Source organism: Bufo gargarizans, chromosome 4 (genome assembly GCF_014858855.1).
Source record: "Bufo gargarizans isolate SCDJY-AF-19 chromosome 4, ASM1485885v1, whole genome shotgun sequence".
In the NCBI taxonomy this organism is placed as follows: Eukaryota; Metazoa; Chordata; class Amphibia; order Anura; family Bufonidae; genus Bufo; species Bufo gargarizans.
Window position 1 is genome coordinate 477,958,398 of NC_058083.1, and position 24,415 is coordinate 477,982,812.

At 45.4% G+C, this 24,415-nt stretch overlaps 1 protein-coding gene across 2 annotated transcripts in view; it reads left to right on the forward strand.

Annotated features, from left to right (window-relative positions):
* Positions 1-24,415, forward strand: part of ARHGEF12 (Rho guanine nucleotide exchange factor 12) — a 216,996-nt gene that overhangs the window by 18,630 nt on the left and 173,951 nt on the right. For both annotated transcript variants that reach the window (XM_044292558.1, XM_044292557.1), the window contains exon 2: positions 23,361-23,384. In XM_044292558.1, coding sequence (XP_044148493.1) covers positions 23,361-23,384 — 24 coding nt within the window. The remainder of the gene's footprint in view (positions 1-23,360; positions 23,385-24,415) is intronic.

A 24,415-nucleotide genomic window follows, 5' to 3' on the forward strand; every position in this document is an offset into this window, starting at 1 on the left:
GTGATAAAGACTTCCCAGAAAAAGTTGTCAAGACAGCATTGTATGTGGCAGACAATAGATGTCTAACCCCCCCATTCTTTGTGTTCTTTAGCCCAAACAAGTCTCTTCTGCTTGTTGCCTGTCCTTAGCAGTGGTTTCCTAGCAGATATTCTACCATGAAGTCCTGATTCACACAGTCTCCTCTTAACAGTTGTTCTAGAGATGTGTCTGCTGCTAGAACGCTGTGTGGCATTGACCTGGTCTCTAATCTGAGCTGCTGTTAACCTGCGATTTCTAAGGCTGGTGACTCGGATGAACTTATCCTCCACAGCAGAGGTGACTCTTGGTCTTCCTTTCCTGGGGCGGTCCGCATGTGAGCCAGTTTCTTTGTAGCGCTTGATGGTTTTTGTGACTGCACTTGGGGACACTTTCAAAGTTTTCCCAATTTTTCGGACTGACTGACCTTCATTTCTTAAAGGGACACTGACAGGCCCAACAAGCATATTTAGGTATATATATGACAGTACAGGTCATATAAAGTGTATTAGAATCATCTAAGTATCCCCCCTGTCCACCTTATAAATACAGTAAAAAGAAGTTTTATAACCTGCTTTCATCATGTTCAATCTGCCCAAGGGGCGGTGTTTGATCTCAACTTGCGCCCAGCCAGCCTCGCCACAACTGCCGTTTGAAGCGCCGCCCAGCTCATCAATATTCACTTCGCTGGGCGGCTACTCTGAAGCGCTGCTGTGCCCGGCGCATGCGCATTAAGCAGAGGCTGCATCGGCCTCTGGGAATCAGACTGTGCGCAGGCGCGATGCGATCCTGGCCAGTGAGGGTGCCAGGCGCATGCGCTAAAGATGGCCGGGGACACTAGTAGCCGCCCAGCGAAGTGAATATTGATTAGCTGGGCGGCGCTTCAAACGGCAGTTGTGGCGAGGCTGGCTGGGCGCAAGTTGAGATCAAACACCGCCCCTTGGGCAGATTGAACACGATGAAAGCAGGTTATAAAACTTCTTTTTACTGTATTTATAAGGTGGACAGGGGGGATACTTAGATGATTCTAATACACTTTGTATGACCTGTACTGATATATATATATATAATACACTTTTTGGGCCTGTCAGTGTCCCTTTAAAGTAATGATGGCCACTCGTTTTTCTTTACTTAGCTGCTTTTTTCTTGCCATAATACAAATTCTAACAGTCTATTCAGTAGGACTATCGGCTGTGTATCCACCTGACTTCTCCACAACGCAACTGATGGTCCCAACCCCATTTATAAGGCAAGAAATCCCACTTATTAAACCTGACAGGGCACACCTGTGAAGTGAAAACCATTTCAGGTGACTACCTCTTGAAGCTCATCAAGAGAATGCCAAGAGTGTGCAAAGCCGTAATCAAAGCAAAAGGTGGCTACTTTGAAGAACCTAGAATATGACATATTTTCAGTTGTTTCACACTTTTTTGTTATGTATATAATTCCACATGTGTTAATTCGTAGTTTTGATGCCTTCAGTGTGAATCTACAATTTTCATAGTTATGAAAATAAAGAAAACTCTTTGAATGAGAAGGTGTGTCCAAACTTTTGGTCTGTACTGTATATATACTAGGGCTGCGCATCTTCACTCGTCTCACGATTCGATGCGATTACGATTATCAAGTCCACGATTCGATTCGATTCGGCGATGCATCACGATGCATCAAGATTATTACCCAAGTCCCCTTGTTTTTCAATTTTACATCAAAAAATTAATTCAATCAGTCAGAAATTGCACAAAAATATTTATTTGTATCTATTGTCAGGCGGATCCGTCTGACAAATGCATTGAAATACCGGATCTGTCTCTCCGGTGTCATCTGGAAAAACGGATCCGGTGTTTATTTTTTTCACAGATTTAAAGGTCTGCGCAGATCGGAAGAACGGATCCGTCAATGCAGCAATTTTAATGCCGGATCTGGCACTAATACATTTCAATATGGCCTCGTTCACACTTCAGTGTTTGGTCAGTGATTTCCATCAGTGATTTGTGAGCCAAAACCAGGTGCAGCTCTAAACATAGAACAGGAGCAGATCTTTCCCTTCTACCTCATGTCTATGTAGGCTCCACTTCTGGTTTTGGCTCACAAATCACTGATGGAAATCACTGACCAAACACTGAAGTGTGAACGAGGCCTATAAGTTTAAAGCTGGATCCGGCAAGTGTTCAGGATTTTTGGCCGGAGAGAAAACTGCTGCATGCTGCGGTATTCTCTCCGGTCAAAAAACGTAAGAGGGACTGAACTGATGCCTCCTGAACGGAATGCTCTCCATTCAGAATGCATTAGGATAAAACTGGTCAGTTTTTTTCCGGTATTGAGCTCCTAGGACGGAACTCTATGCCGGAAAAGAAAAACGCAAGTGTGAAAGAACCTGAGAGACCATCAGTATTAGGCTAGTTTCACACTAGCGTTCGTCGGTCCGTTCGTGAGCTCCGTTTGAAGGGGCTCACGAGCGGACCCGAACGCCTCCGTCCAGCCCTGATGCAGTCTGAATGGAGCGGATCCGCTCAGACTGCATCAGTCTGGCGGCGTTCAGCCTCCGCTCCGCTCGCCTCCGCACGGACAGGCGGACAGCTGAACGCTGCTTGCAGCGTTCAGCTGTCCGCCTGGCCGTGCGGATCCGTCCAGACTTACAATGTAAGTCAATGGGAACGGATCCGCTTGAAGAGGTCACCATATGGCTCAATCTTCAAGCGGATCCGTCCCCCATTGACTTTACATTGAAAGTCTGGACGGATCCGCTCAGGCATCTTGCGCACTTAGAAAATTTTCTAAGTTATTAATGCAGACGGATCCGTACTGAACGGAGCCTCCGTCTGCATTAATATGATCGGATCCGTTCAGAACGGATCCGATCAAGCGCTAGTGTGAAAGTAGCCTTAGTCCTGGAGGTTTCAGGTTGATAGATACTGTGTATGCTACATTCACATTGTATCCACAATAACCATCCTCTCAGTAGGGACTGATACACGTGTGAAGGGGCTCTGATGGTGCAGGATCAGTAACTGTCAGTAAATCTGACACCCCAGCAGTTTCAGATCCCTGCCCTTAGCTGAGAGTTGTCAGTGTGGATCACCTCCTGCTGGGAGCAATCTCCTGAATAGTGTGAGATAAATGTAGACATTCCCAGACTGGCCACTAGGGGCCGCTGTTTGACCGCCTTTCATAGACCCGGAACCTAAAGTTCCGTCCACTGTAGACGGAGGGGAAGAATAAGAAGATACACAACCGGAAAAATAAAGAAGAAACATGGCGCGGGCGGCAAAGGTATGAGAAGCGGCAATATGAGCTGTGTAGGTGGCAGGCGGTAGGTGTATATGCTGTGTAGGTGGCAGGCGCTTTGGAGGTAGATATTACATAGGTGACAAAACTCACCTCGCCGCCAGCCACCGCACGTCCGCACTGCCGCCTGCTTCTGAGTGTCTGACTGGGAGCCGGAGATGCGCGGAAACCACGCCTCCGGCTCCTCCTCACTCAGTCAGACCCGGCTCACTCAATGTTGTGGCCACCCCCTCTGACACGTCAGCGGGAGGCGGGAAAGAAGGCGCAAAAACTTTTTTCCGACTCGGCTGCACGGCGGACGCGACGCTGACGTCATCAACATGCATCGATTATTTAAAGCAACCGCATCGATGCAGAATCGCCGGGGGTCGAATCGCGATGCATCGCTGCATCGATTATATTCGACAGCCCTAATATATACCGCAATATTGGAGTGATAACCCTAAGTATATATTCTGATACAAGGGTGCAAAAAAGGGGGGATGAACTATCCTCTTAATGTTTCTTTGTGTCCGCATATATGACTAGCAATAAACATATATAAGACATATACAAACCCCCCAAAAAAGCTTGTGGTTTTGATGCGGTTCTTATACGATGTTTAATAAGGAGATTCCAAAATGAATATAAATAATCACATTTATGTTCTTTTTATATCTAAATATACATAGTCCGCAGTAAAAATAGATAACATCACCCCAAGAGGGATATATGCGGTTTTACAGCGATTTCCACTTTTACACATTTCACTTATTATACCTGATTGGATTCTACCAATTATATTTATTTGTCCTTTTTTCTTTTAGACTTTTTCTTTTGATTTTGCATGTCTCTTTATTATATTCATGATTTTTATAGTTTTTCAGTGTCTCTCTGTCTCTGTCTCTGTCTCTGTCTGTCTCTGTCTCTGTCTCTGTCTCTGTGTCTCTCTCTCTCATCCAGGTGAATTCAGTTTCAAAGTTGTATTTCAAGGTTGAATTATTGACCAGATGCGTTTTTGCTGACCCCCTGACGGATTCGTCAATAATCGCAGATGTGAAAGTAGCCTTAGGCGGTGGTGCGCATGTGTGACCACCGCTCCCTTCACTTCAGTCCATGATAAAATAATACACTTGTTTGTGCCTCTGTCTGAAAATTTTGTGTCTGTGCCGTTTTCTCCTTAGTAGTTTACGGTTCTGTGTGATGTGGCCGAGGCCTTGTACTGCGGGGGGGGTCTGTAAATGGCATTTGTGCTCCATCACGGGTCGTGTTCGGTTATACATCCTCCATGTGGACTGAGCGCCCCCTTTCCATTCTCGAGATCCCGTCCTTTGGGTAGCTCTCTGATATTACTCCCCAGAACCTTTTTATTACAACAAGTCTTTTGGGTATTACTGGGGAAGTCGGGAATCGCTTCCAGATTACTTTATCTTGTTATTATGTATTTTTTCCTGTGAATGACGCCTGGGTATTGCGTAACATTTTGATGTTATCCACTGTTTGTGTTGTACAGAGAAAACCTGTCTGATGTGTGCACCTCGCCTCACATGGTATGACCATGCCAGTAGCTTGTGTCGGAGCCTCTACAACATTGTGTATTTTGATTCATCACGTTAATCTGTCACATGGCCTTGGTGCAGCTCGGTCCCTCTCAAGTGGATAGTGCTGAGCTGCAATACCAAGCACAGCCACTATACAATGTACGGCGCTGTTCATGGTAAGCTGCAAGGAGAGGCCGCTGCGCTCATGGCCTACATACTTGGCCTCCCCCTGCAGGAAACATGTAGCCTGTGATTCAGTTGAGAGCTGTCTACTAGAACAAAGGATCGGGCATGTTGACATCAAGTCACACTGCTCCCATGATCTGTGAAAGCAGGAGCCATCTACATCTTTCTAATGTAGAGTGAAATATCTCAAGAAGACCACCCTTTTATCCACACCAGATTTCCTGTTCTCCATTTGCCGTTCCACCGTTTATTATGCATACTGGTCACCTTCTTCTTTAAGAAGGCCACAACCTAGAAAACCACTTTTTAGTGCAGTTTTGTTGGTCATCTCCCTGTCTCTGACTAGGCTTTGGATGTGGAACTGGAATTCGTCGATCTTTGAGGGTCTTTGCGGTCAGAGTTTTGTGGTTGTTTTTCACTTTTTAAGGCTTTGTAGGCCATGGGGTGTTGGCATTATGACTGTTAAAACTGAACCTCACGAGGCGTAAGGAATGTCATGTTGTGCTTCTGATGTCAACAGATCTTCTCAGTGCTGATGGGCTTGGTTGGCTTCCATTTCTAATTGTGTTCAGAGCTTAGCGCTCATCCTACCTGGTATTGTGTCTACCCTGGAGCCCATGGCCTTGCTTAATCCATCATGCTTAAGGTCTTCATCTTTGCAGAATATTGGAAAATCCTGCATTCTCTTGTGAGTCGGCTGCCTGCTTACTAGTGCAGCCTGACGGAGAGCACCTTGTATTATCACTATTACAGTTCCAGATAAATATTTTTGGATGCTCTCCAAGGCAGGTACACACCCTTTAGCTCTAACGCTAAGGAAAAAACCTGGATGTTGACATTACACGGCTGAAGTTGTGTATTGAGACGAGCCACACTTGGGGAGAACTTTTTGCTCATATGCCAACTTTTTACATAATGGTGGGTAGTTACGACACCTAAACTATTGCATAATTTCTGCCCTTTTTAGAGGCTCCTAATGTGGAAACCAATAGTCTTTACCTTGCTACAGTGGCCCAGATGGTCCTTGACTGTGGCCGCTGCTCCCCTGTGCCCAGCCACAGCCACCAGAACACTTACCCGATTGCCCCCCCTGCGCTGTGGCGATGCGTTGGCGTTTCGCTTCTTGCTGCCCTGCAGCTTACCCTTCGCATGCACTCCCTCTGCATTTTGAAGGGCTGATCTGTGCGTGTCTTAGTCTGACTATCCTATGGCTATGTATTTGAGACACCCTTCACTGTCGGAGAGTGCCTGAACAATTGTCTCTCCTTGCCAATTTCCTGCAAAGATGCACCATTCTTCTGTTCGTTTGCCTGTGTACTGACTCCTGCCTGTTAATTGGATTTGTCATGCCCTGACTTGCAAATTGCCTACTGGATTGCACGAGTGCTCCATGCCTTGGCTTGATTCCTGAGTACGGTTTTGTCTGACCCGGGTGCACCGCACCGGTTATCTCCCAACCCCTGTTGGTCAGCAGCTGCTGAACAGAGACTACTTCAGGAGATGGCAGCCTGGTAGTTCCCCTGCAGCAGAGTCCAGATGCTTGTATAGAGGTTAAAGTGGTGAAGACCACTTGAAAGCCACTCAGATAATGCCCTTAGGAGTAGCCTCAATCTATTCAGATGACATAGCAGATCCACATTAGCTTCGTAACATCTATACTTTTTATGAGCCTGTTACCTTTATTTTTGTAATATAAGGGTATATTTGCATGATGCGGAATGGTGGCCAAGACCACCCGTACGTACATTATTTTTTTTTTGGTTGTAGAATTTTATTATGTTTTAATGTGAATATAGTGATCCATTTGTTATCCATCCAAGATTCATCCATTCACATTATTGGATCTGCAAAAAAAAAACTAGATATCCTGATACATCAATTTTTTGTGGATGGAAATTGGAACTGCCATCTGAATCGGGCCTAAAGAGGTCCGCTCTGCTCTCCTCTATTTAAGTAAATAGTTGTGTTTCCTAAAATTTAACAATTCTGCGGCATCTTTTCTTAAAACTCTGTACCGTTCCTCTGTTATTCCCCTTGGATATTTATGTATAACTTGGTGACTGTTACCATTTCACTTTTATAGGGGTGAATTTCTGCACCTTTTGTACAGTGTCAGACTGTGCAAGGACACCCGTGTCTGGAACGGCTCAATTTAGGCCTCTTTCACACGACAGTATGTCCATTTCAGTGTTTTGCGGTCCGTTTTTCGCGGATCCGTTGTTCCGTTTTTTGTTTCCGTTGTGCTTCCGTTTCCGTTCCGTTGTTCCGTTCCGTTTTTCCGTATGGCAAATACAGTATACAGTAATTTCATATTAAAAATTGGGCTGGGCATAACATTTTCAATAGATGGTTCCGCAAAAAACGGAACGGATACGGAAGACATACGGATGCATTTCCGTATGCATTCCGTTTTTTTGCGGACCCATAGACTTTAATGGAGCCACGGAACGTGATTTGCGGCCAAATATAGGACATGTTCTATCTTTAAACGGAACGGAAAAACGGAAATACGGAAACGGAATGCACACGGAGTACATTCCGTTTTTTTTGCGGAACCATTGAAATGAATGGTTCCGTATACGGACCGTATACGGACCGCAAAAAACGGCCCGCAAAACGGAAAAAAAAAACGGTCATGTGAAAGAGGCCTTAGAGAGAATATGTTCCTGGAGTGTTAATAAACCTGCAAAGAGAATTGGCTGGTCTTCTTTAACCCCTTCCCAGATTGGCATGTACATGGATGTTGTGGGGAGGGTCTCCTTCCTTTTTATTCCTGTGTACATAATGGTAATAGTGGGGAAGCACAGAAGCAGAGGCCTACGTGGTTTTTTCGGACAGCTACGATTGACAGCCGCCCTGCAGCACTAATATTCGGAATTGGAGAAAGCTCAGTTTAAAGGGGTTCTTCACCTCTGGGTGTCTTTTTGGCAGAGTCCCCAAACCCCCTTTCCCCCAAGGTGGCTGGACTTGCGGAGGGAGTTATACTTGCCTGATCCACGCCACAGGGTTCAGTCCTCTTCTTTGCTCTCCCCTGCTGCTGTTGCAGATCTTTGGTCTCCACACGCCGTCAACCAGTTTGATATGGATCATGTGACTGCTGCAGCCAATGACTGGCCACAGCGGTGACATGTTCCCCATGCGTCATAACGCTGCGTCCCGTGACGCATGGGCGACATGTCCCTGCTTCGGCAAGTCATTGTCTGCTGTGGCCCTCGTCAATGAAGGGAGGCAGTAGATACACAGTGGGGGAGTGAAGGTGCCAAAACCTAGCAGCAGGGATTAGGTAGGTAGGACTCCCTCTGCAGGTCCTGTAAATTATTACGGTATTTATTTATTTGCAACTGTCGCCCATCGATAATCATTAGGTGTGTTGTGCCGATGTGACATCGCAATCTTCATGTTGCATGTCTCTGTGTAGCTTGAGCTTTGTAGTTCTACTTTCTGTACAGCAACCAATACAGATAAGGATGCTGGCAATGGGAGCTGGCTAACTTTTTTGCCACCTTTCCACCAGTTCCGGTGTTGCGATAGTTTTAGAAGTCCACTAATAGGACTAGAAAAAAGGTAATTGATAATTAATGTCCATGATTAAATAACAAAAAGTTATGCTAACAGACAAATACAATAAACATAGTTTTTACTCATTTTAATTGAATAAACACTTTTAACCTTTCGGTACCAGGCCAATTTTTTACCTTAAATCCCAGGCCGATTTTGGCAAATCTGACGTGTCACTTTATGTGGTAATAACTTTGGAACGCTTTTACTTATCCAAGCCATTCTGAGAATGTTTTCTCGTGACACATTGTACTTCATGACAGTGGTCAATTTTGATTCAATATATTTCACCTTTATTTATAAAATAATCCCAAATTTGGAAAAATTCACAATTTTCTAAATTAGAATTTCTGTACTTTTAAGACATATAGTAATGCCTCATAAAATGCTTATCAATCAGCATTCCCCATATGTCTGCTTTTATGTTGGAATCATTTTGTAAATGTCATTTTATTTTTTTAAGACGTTATAAGGCTTAGAAGTTTAGAAACTATTTTTCAGATTTTCAACAAAATTTCCCAACCCCCTTTTCTATATATTTTTTTTTTTTTTTTTTAAAGCGCCAATTCAGTTATAAAGTGATTTTGAGGGGCTTACGAAATGTAAACCACCCATAAATGACCCGATTTTTGAAACTACACCCCTCAAATTATTCAAAACTGATGTTACAAACTTTGTTAACCCTTGAGGTGTTCCACAAGAGGAGAGGAAAATGGGGGTAAAATTTTAAAAATGTCCCTTTTTTGGTAGATTTTTTTTTATTATGTTAATCAATTTTTTTCTGAGCACTTTGACCCCCTAAGCGTATTACGGAATTTGGAAACACCTGGCTGTAACATGAAAAGTTTTGTTTCTTCCAATAAAATGTTGCTTTAGCCCCAAAGTTTTCATTTTCGCAAGGGGTAGCAGGAGAAAAATGTGTTACCCATTTTCTCCTGAATACGGCAACACCCCATGTGAGGTGGTAAACTGCTGTGGGGGCACATGGAAGGAGCACCATATGGCTTTTGCAGCGCAGATTTTTCTGTATAGGTTTATGGGTGCCTTTGGTTTTTATTTTTGAAGTGATTGTCTTATGTTGGGGCAAATTTTTTGCTGGGATGAGATTACGGTTTGATTGGTATAATTTTTGGGTACATAAGACTTGGTATTAAACTTTTTGTGAGGCCAGGTGAAAAAAAAAGGCTGTTTTTGGCTTTTTATTTTTTTTTACAGCATTCACCTGGGGGGGCACATTATGAGATATTTTTATAGAGCAGGTTGTTACGGACGCAGCGATATCTAATATGTCTATTATATTTATTTTTGTTAAAGGGAACCTGTCACTGGGATTTTGTGTATAGAGCTGAGGACATGGGTTGCTAGATGGCCGCTAGCACATCTGCAATACCCAGTCCACATAGCTCTGTGTGCTTTTATTGTGTTAAAAAAACTATTTTATACATATGCAAATTAACCTGAGATGAGTCCTGTACGTGACTCATCTCACGTACAGGACTCATCTCAGGTAATTTGCATATGGATCAAATAGTTTTTTTTACACAATAAAAGCGCACAGAGCTATGGGGACTGGGTATTGCAGATGTGCTAGCGGCACAGTGAAATCATTTTTGAACAAAATAAAATATTGTTTTTGTGTTTTTTTTTTTTTTTGTTTTTTTTTGCTATTTTCTGAATAATAATTTTTGGGGTGATTTGTCTTAGGTAGGGGCTCATTTGTTGCGGGATGAGATGACTGTTTGGTATCATTCTGGGGCACATAACTTTTTGATCACTTGGTATTACACTTTTTGTGAGGCAAGGTGACCAGAAAATGGATTTTTTGACACAGTACTTATTTATGTTTTTATTTTTACGGCGTTCACCTGATTGGGTGGATCATGTGATATTTTTATAGAGCTGGTCGATACGGACGCGGCGATACCTAATATGTCTATTTTGGGAAAAGTATTTGGCAGTGGCTGTAAGCGTATTACCAGTGTAATACAGGGGGCTGGATCTCACAGGCTGTCTCGGGATGCAGCCACGATGCATCAGGCTGCCTTCCCTGCCATGGCCACCCCGCGGGATGCCGCACGTGCCGCGGTCAGCGCTGACCGCGGCACTGCAAGAGTTAATGCGCCGGCATCGGTGTTTTCACCGATGTCGGTGCATACAGCAAGGGTCCGGCTATCAGTGACTGCCAGACCCCTGCCGCTGATCGCCCGCACAATCAGAACGCCGTAGCTGTTCGGCGCTGGGATTATACTAGCACTGTACATGTATGGCGCTGGTATCCTACGGGTTAATAGTAAAAAACACCTAAAACCTATTTCTGAACCTGTAATGACACAAACAATAAAGTTATTTTGTCAGTAACAGCATGTCACCGTTTAAAATAATCAATATAAATTAAATGTTAACTTATATGTGCCCTAAAATATGTTCTAAAAACAAATCTAGACCTAAAACAAAAAGTTATGGCTGATGGCATAGGCAAAAATGAAAAAAATCTTGTGGTTCTTTAAGGGTTTTTATCAAAATTGACACTTATTTATCTGGAGGATAGATTATAAATGATCGCAAGCTGCCCAAACGCTAGGACCCCCCACTAATCACTAATTCTGGGCTTTTCGAGCTTCCTTTTCCTCCTCCCTGCACAATCTCAATAAGGAGGAGTTTGAATGAAGCGGTGGTCAAGCATGTGCAATGCCACCCTTTCAGTGTCTTTGGGGCCAACGGAAAACACTAAGCCGTGTAGTTCTTCAGTCCCATAATCTTTGTATGCTTTATCACTACTCATTTTAAACTCCACCTTGTCAGGTTACGTTTTGAGGAGGAATGAGGGGGGGGGGGGCTTAGTTGTAATCAAATGGGGGTCCTAATGGTGGGCCCTGCAGTGATCAGACATTTATCACCTATTCTTTAGGGCTAACCATACACAATAGTATAGTTGATTTTTACAGAAAGTCAATAAACTAATAGATAGGGGGGCTGCCGAGCGGGCCACTATGGCAGATGTTGGGGAACAGAATAGTCAGTCCGGTTGGATTTCAACTTTCCTAATTTTTTTTAAATTTTTTTTCTGTGAGAGATAAGCCACTGTTAGTTGTCAGGCAGCGACTTATTCCCCTCTCCCTTTTGAAATAGACATACTTGCTTTTGCTGTGGGGCATCCAAAAGGAGCACCCCGATAATTATCATTTGTGGCGCAGTGAGCCCTCCCTAGTATTTGAAATTATTGGTGGCCACAGAGTCCCCTCACCTCTTCTCATTGGTGGTAGTGGCAGCTTCTGATCATACCCCTTAGCAGTGTAATTGCTGGGCTCCGATCGGTTACCTTGGCAGCCAGGACACTAATGAAGCCCTGGCTGCCATGGTAATCTCCCTGCTGCTGTGTGTACTATGCACAGGGCAGCAGGGACAGTGTGAAGTCCTATTCACCCTAATAGAGCTCTATTAGGGTGAATAGACAATCCCAGGTTCTAGCCCCTAAGGGGAGAAAGTTATTAAATAAACTGTAAAAAAAAAACCCCACCAAAATATTAAGTATAAATCACCCCAATTTTACATATAAAATATATAAATAAGAAATAAATAAAATATTACATATCGGCAGAAAAAAATGAAAAACTGCGTGATTCCCTTTTTTTTTTTTTTAAATATAGTCACCTTGTCCCCCCCAAAAATAGGATAGGATTGTTCAATTATGAGCTAGACGTTCCATAAAATGCAGAATGTACGCAGCTTTTTTTTTTTTTTACATAGTATCGCAATACTTTTTTATGATATCGAAACCAAATCAAAATTTTGGTATCGAAACAATCCTAGTTGCATGTAGCGTTTTTTGTCTGGTCGTTTCCAAGCATATTTACTGAGTAGTGTCTGATCCCTGCCAGACTCCATTATAGTCGTTCCAGAACTGTAGAACTCCGGCAGGTTGTTTCGGCATAGATGTGAAATTAGCATAAGGCCTCTTGCACACGAACGTGTGCGCCCCGTAATGCTCTAATACCCACCGTGGGGCTGCCGCAGCAAATCGCGGACCAATTCACTTTAATGGGTCCGTAATCCGGCCGTTCCGCAAAAAGATAGAACATGTCCTATCTTTTTGCTGAACATAAACGGTAAGAAACCCCACGGAAGCACTCTGTACTGCTTCCGTAGGGTTCCGTTCCGTGTCTCCGGATTTGCGGACCCGTTGAAGTGAATGGGTCTGCGTCCGTGATGCGGAATGCACAGGGAACTGTGCCCGTGTATTGCGGATCCTCAATTGCCTAATAGTAAGTGTTAGGCCCCTTTCACACTAGCGAGTTTTCCGCGCAGGTGCAATGCGGGATGTGAACGCATAGCACCCGCAATGAATCCTGACCCATTTATTTCAATGGGTCTGTGTACATGAGCGTTGTTTTTAAGGCATCAGTTCTGCGTTGCGTGAAAATCGCAGTGTGTTCTGCGTTTTTCGCGCAGCCCTGGCCCCATAGAAGCGAATGGGGCTGCGTGAAAAACGCATAGCATCCGGAAGCAAGTGCGGGTGCGATGCATTTTTCACTGATGGTTGCTAAGAGATGTTGTTTGTAAACCTTCCGTTTTTTTATCACGCGTGTGAAAAACGCATCAAAACAGATTGCACCCGCGCAGAAAAAAACTGAATGCAATCGCAGACAAAACTGACTGAACTTGCTTGCAAAATGGTGCGAGTTTCATTGAACGCACCTGGACCTAATCAGTCACGCTCGTATGAAAGAGGTCTTATATCTCACCCCAAGTGCCTTATTCACATCTACACTGAACAAAAGGGTAACAATGTTTTGAACTTTTGACTTTCAGGTTCCATATCTCACCATCCACTATAGCTTCGAACGTGAGACTACCATCATTTCATAGACATTGTCACGTTCTGGAGGCCCAAGGGAGGCCTCCCGGACGTCTTGCAAACAGGACACGGGCAAGATATAGACCAGGGACCAACAGAATACTTTATTACACATGTAATAAAGGAACATGACAGTACAGCAGGTTAAGCAATAGTGGTAGAACTACCACAGAACCAAGTGCACCGGCAGACAAGAGGCAAAACCCAGAAGGGCGAAGAGATAGTGAGCCATGTTCTTCACAGAGCCCCTGGTGGTGGGGATGAACTGGGCCGAGGGCTCACTGGTCGCACCTCCAGGGAAGTCCCGGTACACTTGGCCCATACCTGCAAGGAACCACGCTGGTGCAAGCACCAGCGGAACAGACAACAGCAGAACTGGAACCCATACAAACGCAGGACAACAATGCAAACAGGAACCAGCACAGAATCAGGTGCCTGGACCCCAAGCGGAATGGAAGCATGGCGGTCTCGGGCAGAGCTGCACACAGACTAGAGAACCCAGGGACCCTCTCATGAAGGCAGGACAAACATAGGAACAGAAGCAGTAAGACTCTGCAGGACAGACAAGGAGCAGACTAGATCAGAAGCAGTAGGCACTGCCAGGCTGGACATGGAAAGCAGGATCAGAAGTTGTTTAGCACTGCCAGGCTAGACATGGAACAGCGAATCCAGACAGAATAGGTACAGAAGAACAGGCAAGCCATGGACAAGGATAACAACATACACATCATACAGGACAGGCAAGGACATAACATTAAAGGGTTTCTACCACTTCGCTGCACATATTTAGCTGTCAGACACTAGCGATCCGCTAGTGTCTGCTCTGCCCAACCATCCTAATATAATTGCTTTTGGGGCAGCCGTTTTGCTAAAAAAAAGAACTTTTATTAATATGCTAATGAGCCTCTAGGTGCTATGGGGGCGTCATTAGCACCTAGAGGCTCCGTCTACCTTCAGAAACTGCCGCCGCCCAGCGCGTCCCTCCAGCCCGCCCATCTCCTCCTGAATGCGATCCTCCTTGTGAGCGCCTGTATTCGGCGCATGCGCAGTGAATGTCTGACAGCTTCCCTGCTCAGACATCTCCACTGCGCCTGTTCCTCGGAGCACTATGGCGTCATCGCGCAGGCGCAGTGGAGATGTCTCAGCAAGGAAGCGGTCAGACATTCACTGTGCATGCGCAGAATACATACGCTCACAAGGAGGATCGCATCAGGAGGAGATGGGCGGGATGGAGGGACGCGCTGGGCGGCGGCAGTTTCTGAAGTGGTACCGAAGTGGTAGAAACCCTTTAGGAAACACCAATGCAATACCAGGCGATACCACACAGAAGGGCAGATGGTAAAACCCCCCTGGGCCAGCAGCAAGGGGCTACACCCAGTAACACACAGGAAGGACTCACCCCCTGGGTTTGCAGCAAAGTGCTGCACCCAGAAAGACACAAGACAGACTGAGCCAAAGCCCCACAGCTCACAGGTATATATATATAGCTGGATAAACGAGGGCACCTGATAAGCCACGCCCAGACCAGGGAATGTTAACCCCATCAGAACCAGGATTAACAGGAAGCACAGAACATACAATTACAAGTGAATCCGAACTGAGTCCCTGTTCACACTCGAAGCCGCAGCCAGCATGCATCCTAGAACCAGCATGTATGGGAAAACCCACAGCCAGTACACAAAGCTCATGCCGACAGCGTGCATGGCACCAGAGACAGGAACCACAGATATGCAGACGCGGAAGCCACAAACACAGGCCACAGTTCACACACACACACACCACCGCAGCCAGCACGCAGCCCCAAGCAAGCAGCATACACAGGTTTCGGCAACAGTGACAAGATCTGCACAGAGAAGCAGACACTGGGAGTGCAAGCATTCACAGGCATAGTTCACACAAGACACCGCAACCAGCATACACAGGTTTCGGCCTGCAGCCAGTACGCAAGAGAACATGCAGTCAGCCTACACGGCCAAAACTGTCACAGTGAACCGCACCGTGACGGACATCTTGGCTATCTCGTACATAAATTGGACTTGCAACAATTACCATATGATTAGTTATGCAGATTCTTGTCATGTAACTGCATTGTTACTGTTTTGCTCCTAAAATAAAAAATTAACATTTTTAGTATTTTGTTAGTATTTTGTAAATCCACCTTTTGGCTTTCAACACTGCCTGAATCTTTCTGGACATGCTCTCGATCAGATTCAAGCATGTCTTGACTGAAATCTGTTCCCAGGTCTCTTCTACACGTTCCCAACGTTGGTGCATACTGGTCGACTCACTTGGGTACAAATACAGATTTTTCTTCAACTCTACCCACAAGTGTTCGATTGGGTTGAGGTCTGGGGACTGTGAGGGCCAATCCAGGAACTCTACTTCATTGTCATTGAACCATTTCTTTGCCAATCTCGACGTATATGCTTCGGGTGGTTGTCCTGCTGGAACACTTGTTGACGCCAATATTTTGCTTGGATGTCCACCTCTTGGCTTTGGAATGGATGGACGGACTTCATTTCGTATTCTTCCTACTATCATTGCACTCACATCAAGCAATTTGGCAATTTTCTTGCCCGAGATACCGCTATCGATGAGCTGGATGATGCGGTTTTCTCTTTTCTTGGGAAATCTTCTTCATGGCTGCTCCTGGATTCAAACTAGTGACCTTTCGCTTGGGAATCAACCTTATAGCACACTGATCTATTAGGGAATGTGAGAACAGATTGTAGTTTGTAATATTCAAGAAGAAAAAGACTGTTCCACCAGCAGGAGCAAAACAGTAACAATGCAGTTACACTGACGAATATTGTCCGCATCGGACTTTGCGATTTGAGGTACACGGACCCAAAAGTTCGCACATTTAATAAAGCTTGTTGAAAGTCTGCAGGGCAGCCAATCAACAAGCTTTTAACTATTACTGGCATGGCTGGCTATGATTGGCCGGTGCATCATGTGACCCAGCCTCTATACACTCTGGATCACGTGTAGCACCGCCCATCAGCTCCGAGTAGTGCAGGGACAGGAAGCTGGCAGCTGAAGTGAGGGAAAGTGTTAGGAATCTCATCTGGCTATTTATACTGTGGGTGACCTATAGTGATTATTTTTTTTTTTTTTTGTGCAGGCTATACACCATCTTTGTACCCCTGACACAAAAATATAATAATTAATCTGTTAGTTCGGTGGGTGACATATACCCTTTTTTTGTGTGAGATACACCTGCACTGCATCCGTGACAGGGAAAGTAATATAGTTAATCTGTCTGTTAGTTCGGTGGGTGACCTCAAAGAATGAGGAGAGCATCAAATAAGGGATGTGGCCCCGGTTGTGGTGCTGCTGGTGTTGGTGGAGCTCCTGTTGGACGTGGTCGATCTGTGCCAGCTACATGCACAAATGAAACACCTTCCTCAGGTGCACATAGGCTACAGAACATTCAGCGTTATTTTGTAGGCCCGAATACTGGTGTACGACTAGTGAGGCCAGAACAAGTAGAGGCGGTTGTATATTGGGTGGCTGACAGTGCCTCCAGTTCCTTCACATTGTCTCCCACCCAGTCCCCTGCTGAAAGCGCAGAGTTGGCATCTGTCTTTCACCTCACCCCCTTACAAATCAGCCAAGCAGTCACTTATGCTTTTTGATGACTCTGCTGGCAGGGTTTCCGAGGGCCGTCGACATAGCCCTGCCCCATAAGTGGAAGAGATGCCCAACCACTTATGTTTCAGGATGTGGACATGGGAGGACCACCGCTCTGATAATGACGAAACAGAGGTGCCAACTGCTGCGGCTTTCTGCAGTGTGCAGACTGGCAAGGAGAGCAGGGGTAAGGAGTGGGTGAAAGATGATGGAATCAAGGTCATGTTAGTGACGTGTCCAGTTTGGCGGGAACAGGGTGCAAAAGCAGAGTGGCCGTCCCCTAGCCAGTACGCCTGCTACTGCCCACCGCACCAAGGGACTGAGCACACCAAAGCCAGCTTCAAGGAGTTCCCTGGCGTGGCAGTTCTTCAGACAATGTGCTGACGACAAGACGCGAGTGGTTTGCGCGCTGTGCAATCGGAGCCTAAAGCGGGGCATAAATGTTCTAAACTTGAGCACCACCTGCATGACCAGGCATCTAAATGCAAAGAAGGAGCTGCAGTGGAGTAAACACCTCAAAAACTACGAACAATCTCAGGCTCCTCCAGGTCCCTCTTCTGCTGCAGTCTTGGCCTCTTTCTCCCCCTCTGGAGTGACAGTGGCACCTGCCACCCCGCTAACGGAGGATGTGGCAGCAACTCCTCCACCGTCGCCAAGCATCTCCACACTGTCCCATGGAAGCGTTCATCTGTCCATCCCCCAAACACTGGAGAGAAAGAGGAAGTACCCCCCTACCCACCAACGATCTAAGGCCCTGAATGCCAGCATTTTAAAATTACTGGCCTTTGAAATGTCATTTCGTCTGGTGGAAACTTTTAAAAATCTTATGGCGGTGGCTGTCCCACAGTACGTGGTTCCCAGCCGCCACTACTTTTCCAGCCGAGCCATCCCTGCCCTGCACAACCAAGTGGCAGACAAAATCTGTTTCATTGCGCAACGCCATCTGGCAAGGTCCACATAACCATCAATACGTGGACCAGTAAGCACGTGCAGGGACGTTATCTCCCTAACTGCAAACTGGGTAAATGCAGTGGCGGCTGGGCCTGAGGTGGATAGCAGTTTGGTGCATGTCCCTCTGCCAACGAGGATTGCAGAATTATTCTCGTTGCCTCCTCCTACTCCGCTTCCTCCTCTGCCGCCTCCTCATCCAGTCAGCGTAACACCTGCACCACCAACTTCAGCACAGCCAGGGAGAAACGACAACAGGCTGTTTTTAAACTCATCTGTTTGGAGGAAAACCCCCACACTGCACAGGAGCTGTGAACGGGCATGGAATAACAGACCGATGAGTGGTGGGTGCCACTGAACCTCAAGCCCGGCCTGGTGGTGTACGATAACGGGCGAAGTCTTGTAGCAGCTCTGGGCCTAGCCAGTTTGATGCACATCCCTTGCCTGGCGCATGTGCTGAATTTGGTGGTGCAGAGGTTCCTGAAAAATTACTCTGATATGTCAGAGCTGCTGCAGAAAGTGCGGTCCGTCTGTGCGCGCTTTCGGCGTTCCCACTCTGCTGCTCGCCTGTCTGCGCTGCAGCGTAACTTCGGCCTTCCCGCTCACTGCCTCATATACGTTGTGCCCACAAGGTGGAACTCCACCTTGCACATGCTGGCCAGACTGTGCGAGCAGCAGCAGGCGATAGTGGAGTTTCAGCTGCAGCACGCAAGGGCGAGTCGCTCGGCGGAACAGCACCACTTCACCACCAATGACTGGGCCTCCATGCGGGGGACGTGTGTGCCTTGTTGTACTGTTTCGAGTACTCCACCAACATTGTCAGTGCTGATGACGCTGTCCTCAGCGTTACTATCCCACTTCTATGTCTCCTTGAAAAAACGCTTGGGGCGATGCTGGAAGAGGATGTGGCACAGGAGGAGGAGGAATCATTTCCATGGTTATCAGGCCAGTCATTCACAAGTGGCTCGTCTGAGGGTGGGTTCCTGCACCAACAGATTCCAAGTACACAACTGTCCAGCCAGGGCACAGTTCTTGAGGAGGAGGAGGATGATAGGAGGAGGAACCGTTTTCACAGCAGGATGGCACCCAAGGCAGCTCATGGGCATCACTGGAGCATGGCTGGGGGGATACAGAGGACACGGACGATACATCTCCCACAGAGGACAGCTTGTCGTTGCCTCTGGGCACCCTGGCACACATGAGGGACTACGTGCTGCAGTAATTGCGCAACGACTGCTGAGTTTCCCACATTCTAACTTGTGCTGATTACTGGGTGGCCACACTGCTGGATCCCCGCCACAAGGACAAAGTGCTGTCCTTAATTCCGTCACTGGAGCGTGATCGGAAGATGCGCGAGTACAAGCGCACGCTGGTAGACACGCTGCTGATGACATTCACACCTGACAGCGGGGGCTCAGTGGAAGCACAAGGCGAAGGCAGAGGAGGAGGAAGAAGTCGCCAACGCAGCTGGGGCACCACCAGCCCTTCAGAAGGCAGGGTTAGCATGGCCGAAATGTGGAAAAGCTTTGTCAGCACGCCACAACAACCAGCACCACCAGCTGATATGAAACATCTTAGCAGGAGGCAGCATTTCAGCAACATGGTGGAGCAGTATGTGTGCACACGCCTACACATACTGGCTGATGGGTCTGCCCCCTTCAACTTCTGGATCTCCAAATTGGGCACATGGCCTGAGCTTGCCCTTTATGCCTTGGAGGTGCTGACCTGCTCTGCGGCCAGTGTATTGTCCGAACGTGTGTTTAGCCTGGCGGGGGTGGGGGGGTTATCACAGACAAGTGCAGCCGCCTGTCCACAGCCAACGTGGACAAGCTCACGTTCATTAAAATGAGTCAGGCATGGATCCCACAGGACTTGTCCGTACCTTGTGCAGAATAGACAAGTATACCGGCCGCACCCAGCCATTGCTATACTCCAGCGCACTTTCTCTTTGCATTCTCTTTTCTATTTTCCAATGTTTTGGGGTCTTCCTAAATGTATTTAAATTTTTTTTTTTTTTAAAACAACAAAAACAGTGTTGGCTACCTCCATCGTCGCTTTCACCTACACCGCCACGTCCACCGCCTCCTCAACCTCCTACTCCACTTTGACCTCTGAGTTCAAGATTATAATTTTTTTAAAGTCATTTCCCTATCCACATTTGTTTGCAGGGCAATTGTCCCGCTCTAACCCCCATTTTGCTTCCTTTTGCAGCCCTCTAGCCCTTACTGTGACTATTTTACAGCCTTTTTAGTGCACCAAAGTTCGGGTCCCCATTGACTTCAATGGGGTTCGAGTTCGAGTTCGGGTCCTGAACCTGAACCTTTTCCCGAAGTTCGGCTGAACCCAAACATCCACGGGTTCGCTCATCCCTACTCACGAGCAAAACGTTAACAATGCAGTTACCTGACAACAATCTGCATAATTAATCATATGCTAAATAGTTGCAAGTCCAATTTATGTATAAGATAGCCAAGATGATGGTCTATAAAATTATGGTAGTCTGATATTGGAAACTGTAGTGGATGATGAGATATGGAGCCTAAAAATCAAAAGTTCAAAACATTGTTACCCTTTTGCTCCTCAGTGTATACTGTTCAGGACTCTGTGATGTCCTATATGGTGCTTCTGAATGACCTATGAAAGTAGAAGCAGAAGCCTCTCTCTATGCATTCTCTGTGGACAGACATTATGAGCAGCTAGTCTCAACCCAGTAGCTCAGAAGCTATTGGGAATTTGAGAAGCAGCAATGCAAAGGGGAAAAAATGGCAGATACAAGTAATATCATAGATATGGTGCTATCACTCATGAATACACAAATGGAAACTTATTCTGAAAAGTTATCTGAAACGGCAGTGGAGTTGACAGATGTTACATCGGCAGAATTCATTTTATGAGAGATGGTTCTTCTCCTAGGACAGATACAACCAGTGACATTAGGATCTGCAATTATACAGCTGTAACCCCCAAGAGACTATGGAAACTGCTTTTTGACGGAGATACCATAAAACCGAACTAGTCTTTTTAAAGGCACCTGGTGACATGTTCTGGGCTCCTGCATCGTTCTTTATGAACAGAGCAAGTCACACAATGATTATGTAATGGAAGGAGGCCAGTCCTGTACACAACTTGGGCATTCGTGTCCTTGCGTAGAGGCAGGAAGTGCAGACGTCATCCCCTTTCACAGGCTCGGGTGAAACTACCCTTCATTTGGCAATGAGCCCAGATGTTGCTTGTGGAGAAGGGGATGAGAACAGCGTACTATACTGGAGTCTCATTCATCTCCAGTGGGGAGGGGGGGGACCAGCCTTATATACAGTATTTGTGTTGAAGTTCTTGGAGAAGGCAGTATTGAACTTGAAGACCTCTCGACATCCTCGACTGTTTGAGCAGTAGATGTGGAAATGTTAAACTATACTGCTGTGCATTATGGTATAACATGCATGGTGAGAAATGCTAAAGTATTGAAAAATTTCTAAAAGAACATGGATGAGGAGCTGAGGAATTACTATGTGTGAACTGATGGAAGACCTCGGGTAGCAGGGACAGTGTGCCTTAAAATTGACATACACTTAAAGCCGACTGCTATCCCTCTTGAGCTTCCATCCTGCCCCACATGCACGCATGGCCTGGTACTTCTAGTAAAGGCTGATCTACCCTGAGAACAAAAGGATTTATTGAAATCCAAAATTCATGCTCTGCTTTGGCATCGGGGGACAGTCACAACACCCCCCGTACCCGTTAGATGGTCTGCTGTCCTGGTGGGTTAATACTAGGGCAAGTTATACACATTGGTCAACCCAGTAGTTCCATGGTCTTTAGATATGTGGCTAAGGACATCAGGATTCTGTCAAGATTTAGGGGATGTGCCTAAATCCCACTGTTAAGACAAGAAATTGCAATATTCCATCAGTTTCCTCAACCAAATCAGCTTCAACCTTTTCATTTTTGAGAGCTCCTTTAGAAAATCAAAGGCAAGAACTAGGGATGAGTGAATCGACTTTGGATGTTTCATCTGAAGTCGGTTCACTCATCCCTAGCAAGAACCTGATTATTTGCTATGGGCAACTAGAGTAGTTTTCCTTAGCATCAGTTGTGAGAAGTCTTCCCCAAAAAGTTTCTCCACCTAAATTTGATTTTTAGAAAAATGTAGCACTAGCTCACATGTTTTTCCTGGCGGCGCCTCCATCAAATGTGTTGTGAAGATCAAACTTTGATAGATCCCTGTTCTTTAAATGAAACAGGTCACCCACTCACATCTGATTATCATCCCATGGATTGAAATCTGACTCTAATTTCGCTTTCAAGTTATCTGCTAATCCTAAAGCCTCTTTTACATGTCGGTGAATCATGGACGTGTGCTGTCTATGTTCTCCACAGGCTTTAATGACTTTATTTTGAATTTTGACTTTAATGGGTGTATTCACACATGAGTGGTTATCCTTGGACTGTGGGTCTGTGATGACACTGAGGAAGCATGGACTACTTTGTCCGTGATCACTAATCCCTCACACACATTATAGTCTATGGGTCTGTGAAAACCACAGACAACACAGATGCCATCCATGTTCTGTCAGTGGTTTTCATGGACCATTGGTAGGTGATGCTCTGGAAAGTAATTTTCATCCTAGCAGTGTCCATGGGAGGGCAAAAAAAAACCCAGACACATGGATCAAACACGGATCCTTCATGGACATCTTCAGGGATGAACCACTGACCATCTTGTCACAGGTGCCATCACAGACACTGATGTATGAATGAGGCCTTACCCTGGGTTCACACCTGAGCGTTTCTCAAACGCGCGTTTTTGTCGCGCGTTTTTATGCGTGTTTTCTGTAATAGTAAACGCGCGTTTGACGCGCGTTTGTGTGATTGACTGCAGTGTCCTATGGCCACAAACGCGCGTCAAAACACCCCAAAGAAGCTCAAGTACTTGATTATGCGTCAGGCATTTTACAACGCGGTCGTACGTGCTGTAAAACGCCCAGGTGAGAACCATTCCCATAGGGAAGCATTGGTTTTCATGTGTTGAGCGTTTTACAGCGCGTTTGAACGCGCTGTAAAACGCTCAGGTGTGAACCCAGCCTAAAGGTTCACATACTTTTGCCAATCTCAGACATTTGATATTGCATCATTTTCCTAATACATAAACGACAAGTCTAATATTTTTGCCTTATTTGTTTGATTTGGTTATCTTTATCTACTTTTAAGTCACAATAAGGCAGAACTAATAAAAATTATGAAGGTTTCATCAACTTTCAAGCACCACTTCACAACCTAGAATGTAGCTTTATCTGATACTAAATCTTTCTTACAAGCTTCTTAAAAAATTGCTCAAAATCATTTTTTTTTCCTTTCAGGTTTTATGGAAGAAAACCAACCAGGTAGGTTAACTTTCAAGTCACATTACATTTATGCCTATTTTCTTTACATGCTCATTTTGACGTTTTCAATTTCTTAAACTTTTGTCTCGATTTTTGTTCTGTCTCTGGACCTTCTCTTTGGTTCAGAGGGTTTTCTTTTGGCATGATTTTTTTCTTTCTTTCTATGTAGCCTGTTTTACATAACCATGTCCTAAACATCCATAATATGTATCCACTTTGACTGGATTATAGATGATATTGCATCTAGTGTATTTTTCAGACTCACCGACCCATAAGATGCATTTAGGTTTTATGAGGACAATAAGAAATTAATATTTTTCATTTAGACCTCAGATCAGACCAATAATCAGCCCCCCCCCCCCATGTTAATCAGACCTCTGCTCACAGCCCCAGTCAAACCCACAGTGTTAAGAAGACCCTCAATCAGACCTCAGATCAGACCCCAATGTGAACAACCCCCAATCGGACCTCAGATAAGAGCCCCAATATAAATAAGATCAGCTCCCAGCCTCAGATCACACAAAAAAAAAAAAGAACAACAACGTACCTCTCCTGCTCCGCACGCTGCTGCTCCTCACCTCCAGTGCTCTCTCTTCTTCTTCCAGCTAAGGACCAGGAAGCGGTCAGTACTGAGCCCCGTGAGCGCTGCTTTAGCAGTTTCCCGGTCTTCTGGTCCTTCCATAATGGAAACGCTCAGTATTCACCCCATAAGACGCAGTGACATTATAAAAGTGCGTCTTATGGGGCGAAAAATAAGGTGTGTGTGTGTATATGTATGTGTGTGTATGTATGTATGTATGTATGTATATGTATATATATATATATATATATATATATATATATATATATATATATATAAAAATTAGTGCTAGTATATATGTCGTTAGTACATATGAAAATACTGATCAAATACAGGTTTTTTTTAAAAAAATTTTGTTAAAGGATCAACTTTCTAAAGTTTTTTTTTTTATTTTTTTTTTTATAATGCAGAAATTTGAATGATAAAACAAAGACTGTAACTGTGAATACTT